This window comes from Telopea speciosissima, chromosome 9 (assembly GCF_018873765.1).
Source record: "Telopea speciosissima isolate NSW1024214 ecotype Mountain lineage chromosome 9, Tspe_v1, whole genome shotgun sequence".
NCBI classification, from domain to species: domain Eukaryota; kingdom Viridiplantae; phylum Streptophyta; class Magnoliopsida; order Proteales; family Proteaceae; genus Telopea; species Telopea speciosissima.
In genome coordinates this window covers 6,610,509-6,636,169 of record NC_057924.1, presented here as the reverse complement: position 1 = coordinate 6,636,169, position 25,661 = coordinate 6,610,509, and the positions used below count along the sequence as shown (strand labels likewise).

Genomic DNA, 25,661 nt, shown 5'->3' with positions numbered 1-25,661 from the left:
TGATCTGAAGTGATCCAGTGTGGACTTGTCTTGATTCTCTGTCCCAATGTTGTTATTACCTGGTTCATTTGAAGCTGCCAAATGTGAATCACACTCCTCATCAATCAAATGGAACCTCAAAATTGACTTGCCTATGTCCTTCATCAAACGTGTTTCTCCATAGTTACTGGATCTTGGTAGGGGTACATGAGCTTGCCTGTTATATGAGACAGACCCTTGGTTGAATGAGCCAAGGAAATCCCCTTTTTCATTAAGATTATTTACTCCTGAACTACAGGGACGACCTCCTTACAACTCTAACTTATCATGGGAAATCCCATCATTTGACTCGTCATGCTCAACCTTCTCATCTCTTAAACCTCTTTGGTCTTTTGGGATCTCAAGCTCTGGCTTCATCTTCCAATAACCAATATTTTGATGAGCTTCCAATCTATTTGTTTTTGCTCTTTCAACTTCCGTGACCCATGGATTTATAGGCATGAGCTCATCGGTGCTCAGACACACAGTATCAAGAGCATTGCAGCTGCTTGGGTTAGAAACTTTAGTCAATTCCACCTCCCTGGCTAAACGTTCATGAAGATGTCTACGAGTCTGCTTCTTTTGTTCCTCTACACTTTTCCTGTTGACTAATCCCCCTGACAATTTTTCTCCTCTGAAATTGATCCTATCAGGGTAATGAGGCAACATCCGAGCTGAAAAACCAGAAGCCTTGCTTCTATCCATCTCCACTTGAAGAGCCCATTGAGGTTTTCCTTCATCAAACATATCCACAGCATCTTTTTCCGTGGATGGCCCAGTTTCCAATCTATTTGTTTTCAATCTTCCCGCTTCCATGACCCATGGATTTATAGACTTGAGCTCATCGATGCTCGGACACACAGTATCAAGAGCATTGCAGCTGCTTGGGTTAGAAAGTTTAGTCAATTCCACCTCCCTGGCTAGACGATCATGAAGGTGTCTGGGAGTCTGCTTCTTTTGTTCCTCTGCACTGTTCCTGTTGACTAATCCCCCTGACAAATTTTCTCCTCTGAAATTGTTCCTACCAGGGTAATGAAGCAACATCCGACCTGAAAATCCTGAAGCCTTGCTTCTATCCATCTCCACTTGAAGAGCCCATTGAGGTTTTCTTTCATCAAACATATCCACAGCATCTTTTTCCGTGGATGAACCAGTATAATGACTTAAACCTCGTTTAAATTGAAGAAAACTACAAAAGCCAACAAGACTGCAACGAGGACCATTAGCATGCTGGAGATGGTGTGGTTCCCGCCAACCATCCAAAACACTGAAAATATGGAAGAACGAACAGGTTATCCCTCACAAACTATAGCTGAAAACATAGAAAGAAGAAAATTGGTAAGCAAAGGGATTGAAACGTAGCTCATAGACTTCACATAATCAATAAAACATATTTTATGACGTAAATTAGATTATCTTTTCCTGAAATTTCATTCAATATTGCCTCATTACTCCCTTTCCAATACTTTCCATGCACTTTTCTTTATCAGCTTAGACAGTTTAAGAACAACTCCATCAAACCCCCACTTACCTGCGCTAACTCCCTTTATTTCTAGCACTTCATGGGTACTTAAGAAAAGGGGGGAAGGAGAATGAAACTGCGCGTTGGAATGTTGCAGACACCATAGAGATGAAGCCGTCTTGGTCAGTGGTAAAAGTCCCAGAAGGCTAAAAGCCTAGAGTCATTCCCTGTAATAGTAACTCCCTACCGTCCTATGAGTCCAATCACAGTGGAGATGAAGAGATGCTCTCCTCATCTTGGATACTTTAGTTTTTCTAACCCTTATCCTTTGAGGAAAGTTTTCATACACCGTTGTGAATGAAAATACATTCATCTAGGTCATTATTATTTCATTCCTATTATTTTGAATTGGTTAATACCTTTACCCCCAATTGTTTTTGATGCCCATCCTAATTCCCCAGGCACCCACACCCATCAAAGAAGAAATTCCTCCTTCACATTAAATGAGCCTCAAAAGTTTTTTCACAAAATTGTGTTTTGAGTGTCGGACCCAAGTTTGTCTTCACCAAGAGTGAATTAATAATCTCTTCATCCCCCACCTTTTTATTGTGGTTGATGAGATTTTTTGACTCTGGCTAAAAGAAAAATTTTCATCGTTAAGGACTTTTGCTAATGGAGAAAATTTTCCTTCATCATGGGTAAAGGAAACACCCATGAATCCATATCCAAGTGCAATAAAAATGAATATTGGTGAATGTGACCAATTAATTACGGGTTCGAATTTGGAAACAGCCTCTTTGCAAAAGTAGGGGTAAGACTACATACATTATGACCCTCCCCATACCCCATAGTGACGGGAGCCTTATGCACTGGGCACACCCTTTTTTTGATGAAGGGGGAATACCTTTTTCACTGTAGGTGAAGGGAAACTTAGTCTTTTGCTGATTTTTATTTTTTTTCCTATCAACAATTACCTTTTGTTCTCTTCACTAGCAAATGCGAGGAAAAGAGATAGGGTCCATCATTTGGGTGGTCGATCAGCTACCTAAAAGGACCTAGGGATCTCCCAAAAGTTGCCCCTTTTGTCCACTCCTCCATGTAAAACACACTACCATACTCTAATATGTGTAGTGGGAGTTTATCCAAACAAAAAAAAAGAGAACAATCTTCCAAAGAATGATACATCAAAATCATGGAAGGGATATGGTCAATCACAGATTAAGTTTCCCATTAGTTGGAGCTAAGGTAGTACGAGGCAAATCTTAAGCCGTAACTTCGCCTAGAAGTATAGCCACAATGGCCATTAGAAGCATCATCTTTTCCAAGTCACTTCGTGGATGCATTTGAGTCATGCAGAAGGCAGGCCAAAGATTATATGGAGTACCCTCTTATCTTATAGATCATATGATACATACAGTTTTTTTTATTGAGCTTCCTTCATTATCATAATATCTAATTTGTTAGAGCTCTAATAGTGGTTGGCATGTAGTCATTATTTTACTGTTTCTAAATTTTGTAGGGTGGCTCTCATAGTTGCAACTATAAAAAGGGCGTACCCACTTGCACGACGCTCCCGTCACTGCGGGGTACTATTGCACCAAGGCCCGCCCTCCTCATAGTTGCAACTATAAACTGAAACAATTAATTAATTTCTAATTGGCAAGGGTTTTCTCAGTAAACTGTACCAAGTTTAGTTTGCAGTTTTCTCCAAATAAGAAGGATATATTTCAACCTTAGAATTAAAGAGTGGGGGGTGGAGGGGGGAGACTTGGGGCTGCGTTTGGTATGCATTCTTGGAATAGCTTATGGGTCTAGAGGTATATGAAACCCGATTTTTCTCTATTTTCTCACTTCAGAATACATTTTAGACCCAGAATATATTCAGAGATGCATATCAAACATAGAAGAGAGGACTCTAGGGTTTGTATGTGGAAGATGTTACTGGTTACTGGCCTGGACAGGCATGGCCTGACCTTATATTGTGTGGCCTGGTTTCAAAGCTTGCATTGTCTGGAACAGAGTTGATCAATGGCACCCTTCTCCGGCCAGGTTAAAAAGGTTTAGACCCGAAAAATTCACTGAATTGGACCCCAAAAGGAAGTGAGGGTAGCTCAAAACCTCACAAATAAGAGGTCATGAGTTCAATTCTCCTCAGGGCCTACTTATCCAAATAAAACTAAAAAAGGGTTGTGAGTGATTGTATCATAAACAACATCATCATCATAATGTTTTGCCAAGGCAATGCCAGCTTTCCATGTTATTGTGGAACAATATCCATATATTATGAATCTTGGTATTTGCATCCAATGATCACCGAACAAAAGTAGATGGAGCCTAGCCCTTAGATCTTGTCCATGGATTTAAATCACATTGAACTTTCCAGCAACAAACCTCCAACAAAGTCCATAAAATGGATATTTATGATCACCTGCAGTTTTGGGTCTGGTTGATTGGTTTTATAGTTCATTCATACCATAACAGATGGAGAGATAAGGCTCTATACAAACTGAATTTTCGAATAAAAGGCAATCACAAGCACTTTTTGCATCCCATCCTCTCCATTCATTCCAAAGGTGAGATAAGAGGCCTATGAAACCCAGTTCCATCATATGTCCTCCAATATGGTAGTTCGTCATTGAGTACATAATGATGTAATTTAGCGGCTTTAAGCCAACTGTCACATGTTAAACTGCATATAAGCATATTTACATCAACTGTTGCTCCATTAGTTTTCAAAATGTGACCTCCAAAACCATGTATCTTCACTATGTACAGAACTCATGTATGGAGAGAGAGAGAGAGATAAGAGCATCATCCTCTCCAAAAGGTTTACGAGTTTTGATTGATGTTGCTGCTTAACTGCAATTCCATTTGTTATTGTGCAACAAAGATACAGTCCATGGACTATACTAATACTTTCTTCTCCTCTGTCCACATCACTATGCTATCTAGCATCTTAAACTCTATCTCTATCAATAGAAAATGAATTCAGAGTATTTTTATTGCCTGTCTTCATTTTTTGGTAGAGACAGATACTCAAGAGCAGTTACGACATCTCTGATCAGAGGCCGGGTGCTAGCTTCCTCCTGGAGACACATTGCTGCAATCGCAAGAGCTTGGTATAGACCCTTTAAGGGGTACTTTCCTTCAAGCAGTGGGTCAGCCATAAATGTAAATTTCGTTTTATCCCTAAACAGTGGTTGTGCCTGCAAACAGGAATGAGAGTTGATATTAAGCCATGATTCGGAAGATAGATTCAAAAAATTGTACCATGAAATATATAATGCATAAGGACACTTCAGTATCAAAAGGAATGAGAGAACTCGTCAATGCAGAACTAATTGAATGGGAAACAAATCTGATGGCTTCTGCAAAACAGATTGATTGCAAGAAAAAACATCATAGCATGACAGTAACATTTGATATATCCAATATATTTTGATGGCTAGAAGCATAAAAGAAGAAAAAAAACCCTATATTCAAAAGCCAGGGCATGTAACCTGTAAGCAGGATGGTGATGGCTGGATTTTGAACCATGTTATGGTAACAGCACTCTCAGATATGGATGGTAGCTAAAAACTATATCATTTGCATTATGACATGCAGTATATAATAGGAGATGAACAACCACTCTCAATTCATATCCACCAATTGTAGTAGCATGCCAGGTGTAAATCTCATTAACGATCTACGATCATAATGTAAGCTTGTATTTTCTTTCTCTTTTTTTTTGTTTTCTGTTTTTCAGCTAAGTCCGTGAGGGAAGTGTGATATATTTCTATGGAGCAAGGGACCTTAGATCACCAATAACAATTAGTACAATGCTTCACCACACAGTATGTCATAAACACTGGTGATTGTACGTATGTAATGCAGTATTCATTATCATAAGAAAAATTAGTTTTGCAGCAATACAAGCAATGTACTGATATTTGACAATCTAAAACAAGTCCATCTAGCAATCACACAAGACAATGGATTATGATAGCCTATAAAGAGAAACTTCAAAAATAAACATCATGTGGAATCGATGTATACAAACTTCTTTAAGGAGGTATGCGTATTTGATTAAATTCAATTATTAGTTTGTAGAATTGTTATTATCACTATTGGCAGTGGTGTTTTAGAAAAGACCGTTATGATTGTTTGTGGATTAAATTGTTGAGACATACCCAAGAAACAAGATTCTGTTCACGTTTAGGCCTTGCATGGTCAATAGCTCTCCTTCCTGTGATCATCTCCAGAAACACGACTCCAAAACTGTACACGTCGGACTTTGTTGTCAGCTGACCTGTCATTGCATACTCAGGTGCACAATAGCCATAGGTTCCCATTACTCTTGTAGACACGTGACTTTCATCATCAGTCGGACCCAGCTTGGCAAGCCCAAAATCAGAGAGCTTTGGATTGAAATCCTCGTCCAACAGTATGTTAGATGCTTTGAAATCACGATAAATCACTGGGGGGTTGGCTGTGTCATGCAAGTATTCAAGACCTTTGGCTGCACCCGCAGCAATTTTTATCCTAGTATTCCAATCCAAAGGTTTCTTATTTGGAGGTAAATCTGCAACACCAGAGTAACTTCATAATCATAACTGTTCAGAACTTACACCAAGAGATATACTAGAAAGGAGGAAAGTCAATATGCCCATTGGGTCTTTGAGAGAAAGGATGACCAACCAACTACATGGCACATGGGAATGCATGGTGGTCTTTCCCTATTGATATGGACACACATAAATTATGTGTTAGAGATGGTTAAGGTGGAATTAAGTCACTCTTTTCCTTGGCTAAGGAGATCTCCAAGTGAGATTCTTCAAAGGGTTTGTCCTTCCCCTTGCATCTACATCACATGTAACATTTTGTGGTCTCTCAGGAGTGAACAGAATGTCTTCAGAATATGAAAATGGTGATTTTCATACAATTGAAAGTTGCAAAGGATATCCTCATCTTGCAGAAAATTACATAAAGCAAATATATCATACCAAGAAGGTGATCTTCTAAAGATCCCAGTGGCATGTATTCATACACTAAAATCCTTTGATCGCCATCTGCACAATAGCCAACAAGTTTCACAAGGTTTGGGTGGTGAAGAATACCCAGCATCAAAACTTCCACTAGGAATTCTCTGGTTCCTTGCAATCCATTCCGATCGAGTTGCTTAACAGCCACAACCTGAGCAAAGTTAACATTACTTCAGCTAATCCAGATAATTGCCCTTGATTTTCTATATGTGGAGGAAATGAAAAGGAGAGATAGAGAAAGGAAGAGAGAGTACTTGGTTTGTGCTCTCAATCAGTCCCTTGTACACTCTCCCGAAGCCACCTTCTCCCAGTAGACATTCAGATTTGAAGTTTTTAGTTGCAACTGACAACTCCCGAAATGTGAAGGTTTGAACAGCAATATTCTCTTTTCCCATTTTCAGTATCTCTTCAGCTATCTTTTCCCTCGTGCTTTCTGCACAGAAAAATTACTCGTAAGCGCTATTAATGCATAAGGTGTCTCATAAAAAAAAAAGAAATATGGGTAGCAGTATAGCCAAGCAATAAAATTTAAACTTCTCTATGGGACAATGTGTACAAAATCACTACTGACATTAACTTGAGATAATGGAGATATTCAAACAATTCTGCCTTATAACTGGGTTTCATAAAGGGCCCCTGCTAAGTACTTAGATGTAAAAACTACGAATGTCAAGACACAAAGAACAGCAACTGAGGACATAAATGAATGGCTAATTTCTGCAAATGTTTATACGAGAAGCTCTTAACTCAAATTTCAAATGGTGGTCTAAGTTTGAAACTCATCTAAGAAGCAAGAAAAATCAATAGCAATCTCAAGAACAACTAGAATCATAGTTTGTTTTCATTGTACTTTCTTCTTTAGGAATGATTTGAGGAATGGAGCCAGTCTCATACCACTGATTAAGTGGTATGGAAGTTTGGCCTACTCAATCAAAACATCAAACAATATGAGTGCAGCTGCTACTGTAAAGACTTTAAACAATAAAAATTATACCATCTTGATGGTAAAGGGAAATCGAGCTTTCAGATAGTATAAAAAGCGCCCATTTTGAATTCAAATAAAAATATATTAACTCAAAAGAGATTGATGTCGAAACAGAACCCTACCAGACTTGAGGGTGATATGTTTGACAAATGAGGCTAACGAAGCCCCATCTTTGAATTCCTTGCTGCCCTTCTTCAATGGGCTCCATTTGCATTCGGACTTACAAAAAGGAAGGCATCTCATCTCACACCGCCCCATGGTCCTCCACTTCAATGACTCTCGGGCTTGAACAATCATTGGAAACCCCTGTTCTTTTTCTTGCAAACTAAGATTTCTTTTATGCATTACCACAAGGGAACAAGCATCACCATGAGAAATCTAGACCCATGCTGAGAGGATAGAATAAATCAAGACAAACCCAGAGAAGAAAGAGATAGATAGATCAGAAAAATTAATCACTGTCTGTAATGTGGCTTGAAAGTGCCGAGAAACCAAAAAACTTCCAACTCCAGAGCAGAGAAAATGTTTCCTGGTTTCTGAAAAGCAATAAGCCATATGTAACCCTTTTAGTCAAATTTCTCAAACCCTTCAGCCCCAATCCCCATAGAATCAGGGGAAAAGGGCTTTGACGGATTAGTCTTTGCTAAATTTAGTTATCGTTTCGACTTATGTTGTGAGGGAGAAGACAGAAAGACAGAGAGAACCAAGAGAATCGGGTCTAGAATAAAAAACAGACGCGGACGACAGTCAAAGTTTCAATTACCTGTTTCTTGACTATTCCTTTTACCTCCCCGCCCTTTTCAAGATTAACAGATTTTCAAACTTCCCACTCTATACTGTCCTTTATTCCATTCTCCTAGTGCGGATTGCGGTTAGTGGTCAACGCAATTCAACCTCCTTACGTACACACTAAGGCTATGTTTGAATGTTAAGAAAAGAAAAGAAAATTCATGATGACACAATGATTGATCAAAGGCCAGTCTAGGGTTCGAGTTCAACCCACTAAACCATCACGTTTTAGGTATCGGTATGGTTATTGAAGGATAATATTGGTATCGGTCATGACCAATGGAAAGTAAAATTGTCCCCCCCCCCAAAAAAAAAGGCATTGGTACTTTGAAGGAAAAAATGGTTTGATCCATCCTGATATGGTTGATCTATATCGATATCAAAGGTAGTGGTCGATTCATATTGGTATTAGCCATGATTGATACTATAACGGTGGTATCATTACAACGGAGAGTAAATTATCCAAGGAAAACCAAGGTATTGGTATTTTGAGGAGCAAAATAGTCTGAATTGGCCCGATCAAGCCAATCTGTAAGGGGAGGGTTCTCTGAGTAAACAACATAGAGGAGTGCACGACAAAATGTTTTGCTGATAGGAAGGCAAGGTGGTCATATTATGTAAGGAAGAGAAAGATAAGAGAGAAGAAAGAATGTAAGGCTCAGGGAATCTTCCCTCTCAACCCCAGTTATATTCTTTTGATGACAAGACTCGTACATGGGAGATTCCTCCTATTGACATGGTCCCATAGGGGGCGGGGGTGTTTTTGGTCATTTTGAATGAGCATTTATGCCCATCTAACTGGCCTCCATGCAAGCCGTGTATGAAAACTTTTGCCTTCTCTTTTTTTACTCCAAAGGACTGCATATGTCATAAACACTTAAGATTCCTTACATGACCCTAAAAATTTGTCGGGTCGATGTTCTCTGTGGGAGAGCATAGCCCCTACACGTGCAGGACCAATGAATACATGCATTGACATTATGGGGGTGGGGGCTCATTTCGTTCCCTCTATGTGTCTTCGTTCCCTCTATGTGTCTAGGTGTGGGTAGGACACTCCCCCCCCCCCCCCCCCCCAAATAGAGAACTTTTCTCCATATTTGTCAGGTGGTAGTTTTGTCCGTGTTCAAATTCATGGATTTGTCATCCATATCACCCCTCATCCCTCTATGAATATCCAATCACATTTTTACACATGGTAATATTAACACTTGAATAATGGTTGGATAGTCATTTAAAATACAAGTGCAAGTTCAAGCATAGTGACCATATGGTCAAGATGGAACCAAAACTACAAATTACAAGATCAACCCGTTTGTTTCAATGTATTTGTTTATATTTTACATTTAAGTTTTATATTTTCACCATTTTATATCGAAACAAACAAACAGATATGACCATGAAGCCTTTTCACAAAAAGGTGTAAAATGATGGATTGGGAAGGGAAATTGCATTGTAAAATCATTGATTTTTGGATTTTACCCAAAATAAAAAATGGTTGATTTTGGATGTGAGATTTGGCAAAAGGTCAATATAGACAGGGTAGTAAAAATGGGTATGGGATGACATCATGGTTTTAGTGCATGGTATTGGATTAGTTATCGATCTTTTTCAAAACTGATTGATATCGATATGGATCGGTCGAACAAATTACCCTTGATTTTTCTTAAAAAATGAGATGTTTTTTTTTTAAATTTATTATTTTAACCCTAGTCCGTATCATTTCAATATAGTATTGACTAAGTATCAATATAGATCACCTTCAAAACCGTACAATATCGGAGGCAATTCAATACCAATAACTCAAACCCTGATCAGATCGGTCATTTTCGAATCAGCGGAGGCCAATCCAAATTCTGATGGTTTCAAAATCTGCAGTTAAGGCAACCTTGAGCTGATTTTGACGATTCGTTCACGATCTTGACCAATTCATATCCGTCCGGACTGATCCGTGATCCGTGATCCGTGAGCCGGGATCCCGAAACCCGATTCTAAACCTTTAAACCTAGAGATAGATCATGGGAATGTTTAGCCTTAGAAAAGGCAAAAGTTGGTGAGATGTAATAAAATAAAGAGGATAAGACTGCCCAATTGGGAATTGGGATAGGGGGGAAATTACAATACTAACCTCTTATGTTGTCATTGTGCATTAGCGTGAATACTTGACCCTAGATGCCAAACTAAAAGATTCAAATCCAATGGTTCTTACCAAGAATCTACATTCTCTTGTTCTCTAAGATAAAAAGATTCTGATCCAATAGATACTACTTGACGTCTTTAATTCTTGACCCAGATTTCCAAATTGGGATCGGCCGGATCCGAATCGTCTGAGACCGATCCTGATCCAAACGAATGGTATTTGACTCGGATCCGGGTTTCCAAAACCGCGGCTTAAGCTCTATTTCTTAGTCTCAACTTTCAACACACGTGTCGATGCTACATCGCTGACTACAATTCTCTTACTGTGACGACTAAAACCACCGCAAAACCTAATGCGACGTTTCTGATTTCCTTGTAACTATTACAGCTCCGAGAAAATGCAACGTTAATGGCGTTCTTCAGGTCACTGAAATCCCTCCTCAGACACAAGGAATCTAGGTCGTTCTTGAATATCTGCGCCTCTTCTACTCCATTTCCTTCTCCGTTTCCTCCTCTGTCGTCGATCTTCTTTTGCCCTCCTTCCTCCCCAGCATTTACTGTTTCGGCGCATCCTTTTTCACTTGCCTTTCGTCTTACTTCATCATCTCACTCGAGGTTTCTCTCACCGTTCTACAAATGGATTCCGTGTCCGGGACCTTTGTTTCTATCTTCTCCCCCATGGAAGCTTTTGCAGTCTGCCACTCCCTTGTATCTTCATGGAAAAATCGTTATGTCAAAAGCGGATTCTTTGAATCTGCTTGAAAGAAGGAGTTTTCCTATTAAACTAGGGTTTGGTTCGACCGCATCCTTCCCAAGATTGGTTAATGAGATTGATCAGAAGTTATTGTTCAAGGGACATGACATCGGTGGTGTTCGTGACACTTCTGCTGAGAATTTTGTTAATTTGCCGAATTTGATTTCATTAAGTCGATTAGTTTCTGGTCCTTTGCTTGGATGGTATGCTCTCTCTCCGTGCGCGCAAATTTCAATTTGTATGTTCTTATTACCTTTAAAAAAAAAAATAGAGAAGAGATTATTCCTTACAACATATAAGCTCATATCCCTTTGAATGTCTGAAATAGCTATAGTAATGAAATCATTAGGGGGCAATTATGGTTCTGTTTTCTATATTGTTTTGATAATTGTCGCAAAGAATAATCAGATGGCGCAGGTAATAAGAAATGGGAATTTATTAAAACTCGTGGCGTTTAGTTTCTTATCTTGATTTGGGAGTTTATTAGTTACTAGTTACTTATTAATATAAGTTTCACCAATCACTACTTTATGACACTTGACTAATTTTCGTTTCATTCCCAGAGTATCTTGTCATTCTTCATGAATTTTGCTTTCCATTTGTGATCAGTCATTGCATTCCCTTTTTTTTTTTTTATTGAGTTTTTGCATACCAATGTTTCTGCCCAATCGCAGGTTCTTTCTTGCTGAGCAACATGCAAGATGAAACGATCATGGTTCTAGAAACACTTTGATTTGCAGTTGAACGAAACTGTAATGTTAGCATAACCGGACAAGTTGTAATCTATTTGCAGTTAAAGGCAATTGTAATGTTACCATAACCGGACGTGTTGTAAATTTTTTTAGAGGTATGGTTATATGGTGATCTTGGATAAGTTAATAGATGTTTGATCTTGTATGGAGCATGTCATATGTCCATATACGTACAGCAGTTGCGTTTTTGAAAAAGCAAAAGTTATAAATATATAATTATCCGGGAAAAAGGAATAAATAAATGCTGATGTATGTTTTTAATATAATGCTTTCTATGAAGAATACCCAGGGTTTTCGAAGTTCCCGGAACTAGATATAATCTCTACACAAACAAATAACACGAGTAGCATTTTTACTTGATGTTGGATTTCCTCTCCTTGTAGTGGAAATCTTATTAACTAGTTTGTGATGCAGGATGATCATAAATGAGTGGTATCTTTCTGCATTCGTGGGGTTGGCGATATCTGGAGCAACTGACTGGGTATAGACTCCTCATTTGTTCTTCACTCAAAGTATACATGAGATTCCCCCCTCCCCATGGTTTTTTGATCGGTAAAGCATATTTTACTTTGAATTTTGAGGTTTCTTATCTTTTTTGTAGCTAGATGGCTACGTGGCTAGGAAGATGGGCATAAATTCAGTGGTTGGATCATATCTTGATCCCCTTGCTGACAAGGTAACATTTTAAACTCCTTGCTGAAGTTGGTGGCATTGACCATTTTATGTAGCAACAGGTTGAGCTGCTTTTTCTTTCGAATATCACCAATAACTCATTTTGGCTTAAAATTTTGTGTCCTGCATGTGTAGGTTCTTATTGGCTGTGTTGCTTTAGCCATGGTGAAGAACGATCTTCTCCATTGTAAGTATTATTGATTTATTCATTTGTCTCTCCCAGTCTCCTCTATGCTAGGTAATTGAGATCAATCTGACATAGTTTTCTTTTATTGTAAAGCTGCACTTGTGGGACTTGTTGTACTTCGAGATGTCGGACTAATCAGTGGTGCAGTTTATAAAAGAGCTAGTAACTTGGGTTGGGAGGTAGACTAGTGTTAATTATGATGGAATCTAGTTTTTTTCTTCTTCTTTCCCCTCCCCCCTCCTCTTAATTGGTCATGTAAGGACCTGATTTTGGCTGAATTCCAGAGAATTTTCTGATGTATCTATTCCTGTTCTTTTTCTTGTATCAGTGGAGAAGTTGGTCCGATTTCATCAACCTTGATGGAACCCATCGAGAGAAAGTAGAACCCCTCTTCCTCAGCAAGGTAATCTTCCTTTCCTCCAGCCTTTTCTTTCATTAGAGCCTCGCCATTCAGCACAGAATGTAAATTATGAGACTACATTTGTTGTTCATTCTGTGTATTGTGTGTTTGTGGCTTTGTCTTGGCCATAACAGGGTTAGTGGACTAAAAGGTTGAGCTGTCCTCTGATTTGATTTTTAGAAACAGTAAAGAGGAGTATCGAACATCAGAAATACAAGTCTAGGCCTAATGAGAATATTTTTTCATGGGATGGTTCATAGTGCATCCCCTAAAAAGATTAACCACTAAAAGGCATGATATAAAGTGTTAACACCTTAGTTAAATATATATATATATTTTTTTCTGTGGTTGCTTCAGTTTGATGGAAAAATAAAACTATTCCACATTTTGGTTTCTTTGATGAAATTTTTGGTGAAATTTTTTTATAATAATAATTAAAATTATGATAAGTTTAGACCTTATATTGAATATAGCATTATTACTTGGATCAAAACTTTAGAAAGTTAACTTAGGATATAAAAAATCTCAAATAACATGACCACCTTAAATTGTTGACATTTCAGTTAAAGTTAAAAAAAAAAAATTACAGTTAAAGCATTCCATGCTAAAGATAGTGACCACAGTTTAGTATCGAAAAAAAAACTAATAAGTTATCATGATTCAAACTGAGTGATTAGCCTTTCCATGTGATTAGGAGCCCACTTTGAAACAGGACATGCCACATCTTAACCCAAAAAGAGGGGGGTGGAATACCTCGTACTTCTTTTGTCTTGACTATTAGTTTCTCTTGGAGTGTTCATGACATGCCAAGCACATTGAGGAGATAAGAAAGAAATAGAAACAGAGGGCTTGAGAGGGAGTGGGAGTGGGAGAGAGCATTCTGGCAAACTTATGAACGAACATTGTCAAGTGGTTCACATCTCCTCGCTGAACTTTGCCATATATTTTGGCAAACAGAGCAAGCGTCACCAATGTAGATGTTATTGCCACTGTTTTTGCTTGCTTTACCTTTGTCACGTTTCACCTCACATCTGCAACTACAATCCAACACCCCTTCTGCAAAGATATCCTCTCCCCTCCTTCCTTAGGCTTCTAGTTCTCCCATTTTCTTCATCTAGATCTTCTCATCTTCATCGAGCTCTCCAAAAAATATCAGATCCATTGGCGCCTTCGTATTCTAGACACCACCTTTTCTCTCCTTTGTCTAGACGAGAATGGATTGGGGCAAAATTTCAAAGATTGTTCCTTTAATCGCTAACTCTATTTCCTGAGGTTTGATTTCAAGATCTAAAGATTCCAGATCCGCGGTGGGTATAAACTTCGGTCGAGATCACCGGATTAAAGGAAATGGTCGAAACCGATTGAAAATGGGCCAAAGCAGGCAAAAACAGTGAAGCTTTGGAACTCATAATTTCAGGGAGTAAAATGCTTTGTTTTGGCTGGCAAAGTGAGTTGTCTAAGCTTTTTTGGCCAGGTCAAAACAGATTTTATAACTAAGATTAACACCACAAATTGTCATGGTATATTTTTACCAACGTAGGGGAAAAAAATATAAATCATCAAGAATGGTGATACAATCCCCTCCACAAAGAAAAAAGAAAGAAGAAAAAGGATACAAAAAGGTGTAACTGGACAATTCAGAGTTTAAGTTTCACACGATGAGCCTGCAACTCTGCTATGCCATAACCCAATTGCTCCAGGATTCAAATCTGCCTCTTTTGGAAGTTAAAAAATTTCTTCCTCCCTTTTTGGCATGTGAAATGCACTGACTTTTGGTCCCTTCTACAGTGTCCTTCCAGTTAGAATCCCAGCCTATCCAACAGATTGAAGAAATAAAAGAAACTAAGATTCTTAGTATGTGACATATATGCTGATTATACCAACAGTTGCTAACTTCTAAAGAAAAGAAAAGGGAGCATAAAAAAAGACTTCATAAGAAGTACCAAATGCGTACACGCTCTATGACAAAGATGGGTAAAAAATGAGTCTTACCAAGGCCTATTGCCTGGCAATATGCTCTAAGTTCTAACCGTTCAGAAATTAAATATGGCAAGAGAATGAAATAAAAGATGATAATAAAGAGATAACTGGCCAAAGAAAAGCGTTGTTACAGCTAGAAGGAAGAGAGGACAAATCAGGAGAAAATCTTCTTGTATATATGGTTTAAAAAATGTTTAGGGTTCACCATTTGTATCTTAATCTGTAAGGCATGGAAGTTATTTCATGGAAGCTTAGTTGGGGTGAACTAGTCTAGAACTTGTTAGGTCATTGTTTGAAAATGGTAGGAATTCTTAGCTTAGCCTACCTAACCTGCTTGTAGATAGCTCAATTGATTAATGGGATGCTATTGCATGTGGCCTGTGTTAAACCGTTGGATTGGTTATGTTATTTTATACCACGATAGGGGGAGTCCTTCTATTGTTGATCATTATTGATATGGCCCAGCGGTAGTATTCTAGATTGCGTAGGTGTTGATTTATTATCTCTTTATTTGTTTCCTTATTAGATTAGAATACTTTGTTTCTAGATTAGGCTACTGATTACTTTCCTAGTTTGATTAGGAAACTATATGTAACCTGATTCTTATATAATGATATGGGAGAGGAGACTACAACCATCGACTGTTACTTTCCTCTAGCAGTCTCCTCTCTTCTTCCTTAATTTCTCTCTCCCTTCACTTAACTGAGGTTACTGGTTTTCGATTCAGATATTGTCACATGGTATCGGAGCGATGAAGAAGGAAAAAAAATAAATTAAATAGGGTGTCCTGTGAAGTTACTGCTGCTGTTAAAAAAAAAAAAACTGCATCGTGTTCTCTGCAAATCTGAAAAAAGGGTTTCTGTTGTTTCCATGAAGAAGAAAAACAAGAAGGGTTTCTGCTTACTGTCGTTTGTTGTTTAATTGGTTCGATTTACTGCTGAGGGCTCTTGCCGTGCTACTGCTGTGATTTTTTATCTTTGATTGCTGAAATCGATGGTGTCTCTTTTCGACTTTGAAGCCCTGCCTTGGTCCACTATTCTATCAAGTCCTTCCCTGGTATCGTTGCTATAGTCAACCTCAAGGAGGAGATGCTGGACGCCTCTGTCTGCCGCTGCTATGGTTCTGCTATTTCCTGGTTCGAAGGATTGGTCAATGGCTACTACTGCTGATCTGGATATCAATTGTACCTGTTATGCAATCTCTTGGTCAAGGTTTCTCTTGCTAATGTCTGCTGTGATATGCTGCTACTCGTTTTCCGCCTTGATTTGCGAGCGAGGTTACGGTCCTCCTTTATTTTTCTTTTTGTTACCTAAATTACCCCTGCAACACCGATCATATGTAGCATTCCCATGTGTCATAATTTACTATTTCTTTAGTTTCCATCTTTAACCCTCCTTTTCCATCTAATCAACTCATTTCCTAACTTTTAATTTTCTTTCAAGTCTGCCCCTGATCAATAATTATAAATCCTTTCCATATCCTTGCCTCCTTATCTTAACTGTTAACCCTTGAAAAAATTTGAGTTATTAAAATATTGCCATTGATTCTGAAGTTTGAGCTAATTTGTTGATTGAGTGGGCCCATAAGCGATCTGAACTAGGTTTTGGAACCCATATTGCATTCTTTGGCATATTTACTTGAGTGGTTCTAGAAGTGTGGCTAATAATTGGGTTTCAAACTGGGATTGCATGGATTATTTGGTGGACCCTAATCATATCAATTTGGGGTTCCAATTTTTTAAGATTGGCACTTGTGCTGGTTGGAGATTGGAAATTATCGGGATCTTACTTGCATGGAGATTATTTCTACCATGAAGGGGTGAATTGGAGATTATTTTATTGGGATTTTGTTGTAGCGTTACTCTTGATTATTGGATTTTTTGTGATGCTCATCCTTTGAGATTTTGATTATTGGTGGTCATTATTTGTCCACGTGTAATGCTACACATGATGGGGAGATTGAAGATTATTACTCTCTTATCTGCCATTGAAGATTGTTATTCTCTTATCTGCTTAAGTCATTAACTCAGGACCCTTTTATCTAAAGATTATAATTATTTATTTGTTCGTATCCTCAACAACAATTTTATCTGTGAAGATGTTATTCAACAACAATTCATATTTATTTGGTATATAGCAACCTGATGTTGTTTGATCCCCAGTAACCTATACTGCCTATCTGGTTCGCGATAACTTATATTGCCCATTTGGTCCGCAGTAACCTTTACTTAGTATACTACCTATCTGGTTCGCACTAACCTATATTGCCTATTTATCATTGGAGTTTTTATCTGAAACCTCTGTTTGGGGCTCAATATCTGCTTTTGTTTGAGTAGAATACGACTTACTACCTGTCTTCCTTGAGAAGGGCTTTTGATGTAGCCATTGGATGCTGTACTTTTATCTTTCTTTGAGAAGTTCACCACCTACTGCTGGCCTTCTTTGTGAACTATGATATTATGGATTGTGGTTTGTGTTCACAGTTCACTATCGCCTTTTTTGCTCATTGCCGATTGGTTTTTTGTTCGACCCAAAGATTATTATATAACTGATGCTGCTGATGATTTGTGTGCTTGAGTTGATATTGTTACCTGAATGAAGTTCTCTCCATGCTCACTAGCGTATACAACTGTTATTCAAAACTGGTGCTGCCTTTAATATCTGTTGTTGTTGGTCCAAGCTGGAGCCTTTAATATGTATACTCCAGCTTGAGGGAGAGTGTTACCGTTGGATTGGTTATGTTATTGTATACCACGATAGGGGGAGTCCCTCTATCGTGGATCGTTATTGATGTGTCCTAGATTGTTTAGGTGTTGATTTATTATCTCTTTAGTTGTTTCCTTATTAAATTAGAATACTTTGTTTGTAGATTGGGCTACTGATTTACTTTCCTAGTTTAATTAGGAAACTATATGTAACCTGATTCTTATATAATGATATGGAGGGGAGACTACAACCATTGACTGTTAATTGCCTCTAGCAGTCTCCTCTCTTGTTCCTTAATTTCTCTCTCTCTTCTCTTGACTGAGGTTATTGGTTTTCGATTCTGATATTGTCACAGCCTGATACCCCAATTTTTATATGGCTGGGCTCAGGTATCAACTCCTGACTAATTGACTTATGTTCCCCTTCAGCTCTAGCTTGAACATGCTCAATTGCCTGATACCATAGTGTTATAATGATAAGATAAGAATAATTGGAGTTATAAGGGGTAGTGCAACAGCTTGGTACAATGGCCCACTTTATAACTGCCACATGGCACCCAAATTTCTTGCACAGGTAGGCCAACAGTCTCCTATCTGCCTTTCCCAATCTGAATTTTATACAAGGTGAAAAATATCAAAGGAAAGAGCTATAAAAGGGGAAAAGTCCAATACAAGAGGGCAGTACAATTGAATTTGACCACCATAATTTACATGTGGCTAATCCAGGATTTACCCTCTCCACACTGTTGAAAATTCCTGTCATCTGCCGCATGGCTCAAATTGGATGTGTCGTTCATCGTTGCGCCAAGCCATGACAGCCTTTCCGCCACCTTTTTTGCCTTAAAATTTATTCATTATTTATTTATATTGTGTCCTTTTAGGTGGGTCTCCCGAACCTGTCTGATTATAAATGGAATGGCCATGGTCATGTGTATGGGGCAGGCTTCACTAATTTCTGGTGGCCATCTCTATTCCCTGGCATGTAGAAATTTTTCTGTTGACTAGGCACTGGAACCTCTGGGTTGACTCAGCCAATTACTATGGTTGTTAGCAAGCAATGTGAGTGCGTACAGTTTCTCATCAGAGTGTATTCTGTGACAGGTAAATACAGTATTCCAATTGGTCTTGGTAGCTGCTGCTCTTCTTCAACCTGAATTTGGCACCGAAGAAACTCAGCCATACATTGTGTACCTGAGGTAATTCCAGATCCGCATTCATCTTACTATGCTCTTACCATGTTCAAGATGATGAAAACCTCAAGAAAATAACCACCTTGATTATTAAAATGGTGAACAGTTGGTTGGTAGCTTCAACTACAGTAGCATCCACAGTGGCATATGGAGTACAACACCTGAGAACTGGGTCAGTATTAGCTGGTAGAGGATCCTCCCTGAGCAAATCGCAGTAATATGAAATTCAGTCTACTACTGACCTTCACAAAGAAACCACCGGAGTTGAAATGCTACTCTTGAGTTCAAGGAACCTAAAGTGGGGTATTTTGGATTTGGCATTTATGCTGCTACTAACTGACAAACACTTACCAGAGGGAGAGAGAGAGAGATTAGAAGTATGTGAGCTTCTCAAAGAAAGCTGCAAGCCCAATGACTACAGGGTGGTTTATAATCTCTTCATCATTGGTTGTGATTGGACCATGGGAGAAAGCCATGTTCAAGGGAGCTATAACTTGAATCTCACAAATAAGGAAGTTAGGAGCCGAATTGGCAGGCAATAATCTGAGTATTCTCACAGAACAAGGTGAACACTTGTAAAACTGAAATTTACTCATGTATCTTGTGAAAATTTTGATGTCAAAAGTTCTTGGCAATCTGTAAGAACCTTTTGTTTCATATTATAACATGAATTCTTTCAGCCCAAGCGATCCAAACTCTAAAATGATGACCCGACTGCCACTATAAGGCAGTGATTTTCAACCTTTTCTTCTACAGGCTTTGGTTGTAGTCCATTTCTGATGAGGTGCATAAGAAAGAAGGGTAAATGTAAGTTGCTTTAGTTTAGTTGGCTATGGATGTGGATTAGTGTCTACTAACATATTGTTCTAAACAAAATTATCAGTCGAGCCACCTACCTACCTTTGTTGCAGGTCCACTATTGCTGAAACCGATCTATTGCAACCCTTCTGACCTGGTTTACTTTAGCTGAAAATTTTATTGCAGGGGAATTTTGTGGGCGAGGGGGGATTTGAACTAGGGGTGCAAGTTTGGCCCTGTCGGCCTGAACCCGCCCTGAGCCCGAATAGGGTCTAGGCTGAGATATTTGGCCCTGAGGACGGGTCAGGGCTTGAAATTTCTGACCTTGAGTCAGGGTTGAGGCCTTCTGCCAAGCCTAGCCCGGCCCGATCCGACCCTATTTTAAGTTATACTATAAAATATCTGTTGATATAATATATATATATTATATACTTTAAACTTCACTCATATTTTGTTATATAATTTATTATATATGAAGATAATAAATGATATAATGCATTTTATTATTATAGTATTATTTTAAGTAAAATCGATAGTTTTCTCCTTCGCCCATTCTAGTCCATGCATTTCCTTCTCCCTCCCCATAATCAGGGCCAATCAGGGTCAGCCTAACCCGACCCTGAGGGCAGGTCAAGGTTGTATTTTTCAGGCCCTGAGTCAAGGGGACTTAGGGTTGGGCTAGGGTTTTATAAAGTTTAGCCCAACCCGACTCTGATCTAACAGCTACATAAGGAACTTTCTTTCCTCAGCTATTTTGGGTTAAGAAGATGTGAACGTGCCTTTCACTCTAAGGACAGCCCGTTAAAATTCCAAAGTCGTGACCACTAATGTGCTTGGAGAAATTCCTCAATTGTCACAATAGCATTACACCTGACTAAAAGACCTTTTGTGTGTATTTGAGTTTTTTTTCTCTCCTCACGATTGTTGTTTCTCTCCTCATGAATGTTTGTTTCTCTCTTTCTTGTGAGCCAATCATCATGACCATTGGAAGTCATCCAAACGAAGATGAAGAAGACGACGAAGACGAGCTTGTGGCAGAGGACGAGTTTGAAGATGGCGTTGTAGTAACTTGTAATAATGCTCTAGTGGCAACATGAAATGCTTGAGAGAGGTGGAGGTTTCTAAGATGCAGGTGGGTGCTGATAGATCTTGGGATTTCAAATACATTGATATATGGGTACAATTTCATGAAGTTCCTTGTGGGCACTCAAAATAGCATTCCCCAAAAAGGTGATGTTGGTCCAAGGTTTTCAAGCGGATATATGAATCTAGTATCTTAGATGCTAGTGTGTTCGGCTTGGCCATGAAGACCAAATCTCACCATCATCAATTAGTACAACCTCGAATATGATTGCTACGCCGCCATCGACTACAACCACCGATGCCGGAAATGATGGTCGTCACGGTGGCTCTTTAGTTTCTAAAAGTTCATGTGGCAATCTTTTCATAAGGTTGATTTTGGCTGCAAATGCTAATAATCCTCATCAATAGGGGTGTCAACATGCCGGGCTGGGCCGGACATGTTAAAATCCCAACCCAACCATAGGGGTCTTAAAGTCTGCCCACGCCTAACCTGGCCGGCTTTACAAACCTTCGACCCAAGCCCAACCTTGTCAGGGTTTACCCTAGCCCGGCCTGACCTTGATTCAGCAGGACCGGGCTCAGACTGAGACCTCAACCCAGGCCACGGCTAAGAAAAGATTAAACCCAAACCCGCCCTGTGGGTTGACGAGTTAGGGTGGGCTCGGGTTCATCGGTGGCGCTTATTAATCATCCAACGGTTACTCCTCAAATTCCTCAAACGGACAGCGGTTTCATCTTCTCAATTGAGGCAACTTCCTGCACCAATGAATGTCTTCAATTTCACCCATATATGACTCTTTAGGTCCATGAAGCCGTTGCACCACTTAATGGTCAAATTTGTTTTTTGGTAGAATTAATGCTCAGTATTCACTACAAATGCTGAGCGGTTACATTTTCTAATATTATGAGTCATAGTGACCAAGTAGCATTATCGGTTTGGGAATATTCGGGTAACATTCGAACTTATCCAAAGCCGTTATGGGAGTTGTCAACAAGTAATGATGCTATAAATTCGGTAGTTCTAGCTCACCAAAACGCAATGGCGATTTATTTAGGGATCCTTCAATCTATTGAAGATAGTTGGGACCGTCTTATTATTGAATTTAACAACAAAGTACTGATCTCTTCTTCGTCGAGCACACCGACCTGCTAATTGTAGTGACTCCTATTATTCAAGATATTACTCTTTTGATATCGTTTTTATAGTTATGCACTTTTGCGTTTATTCCAAGGGAGGAAAACAGTTTAATTGGCTCCCTTGCCAAGAGGGCTTGATCCTTGAAGTGTAAGACTCTTTAGCTTATTTTCACTCCATGATTTCTAGATGCTTGTAATTCTGAATCATGTGTACTACACGTTTTTATAAGAAAAGATCCGTTTACTTGAAAAAAACAAAGTTGAAGCAATTACAACCTATTTAGAAGAAGGCCTTACTCTAGAGTACCGATTCTTCACATAAAAATAAAAGGGCTCCTCCTTGGCAGAGCAAGTTATAAACAGAATTTAAACAAAGGCACAAACAGGTTCAATTTATAATAATCCAATTCCACATCCAAATTACTATCCCCCAAAAGAAAATTCGACGACAAAATTCTTAGTTAGCAAAGATTGATCGGATTTCATTTGGATTTGGTTAGTTTTGAGGTCCAAACTGGATTTTTTTTTTCCTGTTTTTTGGTGGGGGTGTCTAAATAGATCAGATTAAAGGATGCTGATGCTTTCACCTATGGAGCCATCTAAACTGAAGATAGCAAATGGGTATGGAATCCACATCTAAATTTCAGATTTTAATAGATGATGCATCAATCGAAATCAGCAACTCTGAAATCGTAGTTCTGAAATTCAAGTTGCATCTGTACAATAAGACTCGAATCAAGTTTGATTATGCAGAATCAAACACATCTTTCAATTTTACATATATTCTAAGCACAACATGGATTTAATCAGCCTGCGATGGGCTCTGATTTGTAGGTTTACCCGCTTCTTTAGAACGTAATTTCTCTTTAAGCCCAGAAATCTCTTTCTCAAGCTCCCAAACCCGAGCTTCCAGTTCAATTGCCTTCCTTGCTGTGTTTCCCTCCGTGGGTATATGGCTGCCCTTCTCTTCGATTGAGTTCTTCTCCATGAGATCTTTACGGGCTTCTTCATTTCCTCCCAAGAAAATTTCTGTTTCTACAGTTCTACCTATTGATCTAGGTAGTGAATCTTCCAAATCTCTGTTTGTTGCTATAGTTGAGGCAGAACTAGCTGGCATGCTTCCAATTGCAGACTCATTGAGGTCTTTCAGAAGTTTAAACTTTTGCAGGACTGAATGTTCATCTTTGTGGCTTGAATCTTCCAAGTTTAACCTGTTACATTTTGGTGAAAATCCAGGGGGAACTGGACCATAGGGGTCTTCCTCCTTCACTTTTGCCAGTTGAAGGTTTTTCAATTCCTGTGTCTCGTTTTCATCAGTAGTAGAATCTCGAAAGCTCTGCTTGTGATTCTCAGAAGAAACCAATGTAAGAGGCCAGCCATTGTTACCTCTTGCCTTTTCTTTCATTGAACGTTTACGTTTGGCTAATTTTCTTGGGTTCTCCTGAATTTGAACTTGAGTTAAAGCATACTTGATTGCTTCTCGACGAAGCAGCATGGATTGCTTCCACCATTCTGAGTATCTCCTCGTTACATCTGATTCGAAATGCCCAGGTGGGACAGAGAACATAGCAAATTTAAAGGGCTCGCTGCAAGTTCCCCTGGGAAGGCCAAGATAACCAGGGATGTCTTGATCTAATCCAAATTGCATAGCCACTCGATGTGGAAGATAGTGTTCTTTACTGTCTATCCCAACTAACTCAGAAGCCCACAAGCAATGGGCAAAGGACTGCGACTCGTCATCCCCATCTGGACTTTGGGAAACCCATTTTTCCCTTTCACTGTAGATGGAAGGGAGACACCAGTTGCTCAAGTTGGCAGCATAAGGACGCCATTGATAGTTTTCAGGTGAGCTCATAACCAACCTCACCAACTCAACACTCATGTTAGTCGTCAGTTTGCTCCACAGAGCTGCTCTGGGTTCACCAGGACGGAGAGAATTGGGGTTCTCTGGTCTCAAAGATGGAAACCTTTCCCAAGCCCAGAGCTGCATGAATTGAAATGGCGCCCAAACGCTGAGATGGAAATCATCTTCAAGATATTCCTTTTTTGATCCAAGAAGGTTATGAACACATTGTTCTTTAAGAAACCTAAGATCACGATAGAGACTTGCAAGCACTGCAGGTCCAAGAGCAATGGGTGTCCCTTGAGCCAAACGGATGGCAATGGGGAAGACATGCCGACCCACAGCTCTCTCAGAAGGTGTTGGAAAGACATACCTTAACAGCCACAAGGAGATGAAGGCTACATGCTCCAATTCGATCTGGGTCTCCATGAAATGATTAATCCATTCTGAGTTAGAGGGGCTCCACCATTGGTGTTTGTAGAACCCATCATGTTCTTCTTCCATCTTCTTCTCCATCTTCTCTTGCTCTTTCGTTAGAGGTTCAGTAATGGGTTTTCCAACAAAGGAGAATCCACCAAGAATGAAGGTATCTTCAAGAGTAATTGTTGCTTCTCCCCATGGAAAGACGAACGAACTGGTGTGAGGGCACCATTTCTCCAGTAATGCAAGGACCAAATCTTGGTCCTTTCGAACTCTGTAAGTAGAAGCCATGATCGCATTGTAAATACCAGCCTTCACCCATATGGGTCCGTACAATGGCTGCAAACGATCGATCCAGTACTTCCATTTCTTCTGGGGACATCTCCATCCTTTAAACAGGATTTTTGGAGGCCATTTGCAGTGTCTGAAAGTGATGATTTCAGAAAGAAGAGGAACTAAAGGAATCCCAGCTGCTTCATTAACATGATCAACACAAGGTTTAAGAAATCTACCGATTCTGAGTGTGGGTTTTCCTCCAATCCGTGACACCAGTTCCTCTTTTCGCTCCACCATGGAACTTGATTCCTCTTTTAAATAGTCTTCTACCATTGCCATTGTAAGATGATGATTTTTTCCTTCCACCATTGGCACTGCAAATTGAGCTTGAGTATGTTCAGGAACAGGGCTAAAGACTGGTAATTCCATTTTTAACTCTTTGTCACTCTCTCCTCTCCCCTGGTCTTTTCAAAAGCACAGAACTTTTAGATAGGAAACTCCGCCATTTTAAAATGGTTAGGGTTTGGCTTGGAGAGAGAAGAAAAAAAAAAATGGAAAGAATGGCCTATGGAAATCCTCCGCTTGGGGATAAGGAGAAGTGGTAGTGGTGGTGGTGATGGGTAGTGGGAATTGTGCTACATTGCTCACGCAGCCCAGAGAACTGGTTTTTTCTCTCCCCCAATTAACAAAAGTACTCTAAACAATACAGGAAATCACTTTGACTGAGAAAAGCCACTTCTCAGGCATCTTTCTGACCAGTTCACCCACCTGGCCTACTCCATGCAGATTCTGCTCTTGCTGCACTTCTAATCCTAATCTTCAACTAATTTTCTCTCACAAATTTTCGGTTATCCCAAGAGAGTGAAGCTTATCTTTTTTTTCTGCTAGTACTTTGTAATCACTAAAAAACAATGTCTCATTTAAAAAAAAAAACCCTTGGGTTTTTTTCTTTCTAAATGCCCTCTCCTCAAATTGCGCATTTGTACAGATGTACGTCTGAAACTTTACTATTTTTAATTACACCATTATTTTTCAAACTTTCTAACATTTT

The 25,661-nt window shown here is 39.2% G+C and overlaps 4 protein-coding genes across 4 annotated transcripts; 1 reads left to right on the top strand and 3 right to left on the bottom strand.

The window, feature by feature from the left end:
- Nucleotides 1-138: 138 nt before the first annotated feature.
- Nucleotides 139-1,311, bottom strand: LOC122639510. The gene is made up of 2 exons (XM_043832377.1): nucleotides 1,170-1,311; nucleotides 139-794 (listed from the first exon to the last, which is right to left on the bottom strand). The coding sequence occupies exon 2, from the start codon at nucleotides 763-765 to the stop codon at nucleotides 289-291; it is 477 nt and encodes a 158-aa protein (XP_043688312.1). The 5' UTR covers nucleotides 766-794; nucleotides 1,170-1,311; the 3' UTR covers nucleotides 139-288.
- A 3,086-nt stretch (nucleotides 1,312-4,397) lies between these two features.
- LOC122640314 (probable serine/threonine-protein kinase PBL23) lies at nucleotides 4,398-7,747 on the bottom strand. The gene is made up of 5 exons (XM_043833472.1): nucleotides 7,612-7,747; nucleotides 6,759-6,937; nucleotides 6,466-6,655; nucleotides 5,653-6,044; nucleotides 4,398-4,686 (listed from the first exon to the last, which is right to left on the bottom strand). Exons 1-5 carry the CDS (start codon nucleotides 7,745-7,747, stop codon nucleotides 4,480-4,482), a joined length of 1,104 nt encoding a protein of 367 aa, XP_043689407.1. The 3' UTR covers nucleotides 4,398-4,479.
- Nucleotides 7,748-10,709: 2,962 nt separating this feature from the next.
- LOC122640240 (CDP-diacylglycerol--glycerol-3-phosphate 3-phosphatidyltransferase 1, chloroplastic) lies at nucleotides 10,710-19,735 on the top strand. The gene is made up of 8 exons (XM_043833388.1): nucleotides 10,710-11,371; nucleotides 12,335-12,401; nucleotides 12,522-12,596; nucleotides 12,728-12,779; nucleotides 12,873-12,958; nucleotides 13,108-13,182; nucleotides 18,965-19,059; nucleotides 19,160-19,735. Exons 1-8 carry the CDS (start codon nucleotides 10,824-10,826, stop codon nucleotides 19,269-19,271), a joined length of 1,110 nt encoding a protein of 369 aa, XP_043689323.1. The 5' UTR covers nucleotides 10,710-10,823; the 3' UTR covers nucleotides 19,272-19,735.
- A 3,035-nt stretch (nucleotides 19,736-22,770) lies between these two features.
- LOC122640239 lies at nucleotides 22,771-25,121 on the bottom strand. Its single transcript, XM_043833386.1, has 2 exons — nucleotides 23,147-25,121; nucleotides 22,771-23,092 (listed from the first exon to the last, which is right to left on the bottom strand). Exons 1-2 carry the CDS (start codon nucleotides 25,037-25,039, stop codon nucleotides 22,874-22,876), a joined length of 2,112 nt encoding a protein of 703 aa, XP_043689321.1. The 5' UTR covers nucleotides 25,040-25,121; the 3' UTR covers nucleotides 22,771-22,873.
- Nucleotides 25,122-25,661: the final 540 nt, after the last annotated feature.

Excerpts from the sequence above, each read along its gene's own strand:
- LOC122639510 (XM_043832377.1), bottom strand. The coding sequence starts at position 765 with ATGTTTGATGAAGGAAAACCTCAATGGGCTCTTCAAGTGGAGATGGAT.
- LOC122640314 (XM_043833472.1), bottom strand. The coding sequence starts at position 7,747 with ATGGGGCGGTGTGAGATGAGATGCCTTCCTTTTTGTAAGTCCGAATGC. Across the intron at positions 6,938-7,611 it reads ACATATCACCCTCAAGTCTG|AAAGCACGAGGGAAAAGATA; the intron begins GTAGGGTTCTGT and ends TTTTCTGTGCAG. Across the intron at positions 6,045-6,465 it reads TTTAGAAGATCACCTTCTTG|ATTTACCTCCAAATAAGAAA; the intron begins GTATGATATATT and ends CTGGTGTTGCAG.
- LOC122640240 (XM_043833388.1), top strand. The coding sequence starts at position 10,824 with ATGGCGTTCTTCAGGTCACTGAAATCCCTCCTCAGACACAAGGAATCT. Across the intron at positions 12,597-12,727 it reads TTGATCCCCTTGCTGACAAG|GTTCTTATTGGCTGTGTTGC; the intron begins GTAACATTTTAA and ends CTGCATGTGTAG. Across the intron at positions 13,183-18,964 it reads AACCCCTCTTCCTCAGCAAG|GTAAATACAGTATTCCAATT; the intron begins GTAATCTTCCTT and ends ATTCTGTGACAG.
- LOC122640239 (XM_043833386.1), bottom strand. The coding sequence starts at position 25,039 with ATGGAATTACCAGTCTTTAGCCCTGTTCCTGAACATACTCAAGCTCAA. Across the intron at positions 23,093-23,146 it reads CTATAGCAACAAACAGAGAT|TTGGGAGGAAATGAAGAAGC; the intron begins TTGGAAGATTCA and ends ACAGAAATTTTC.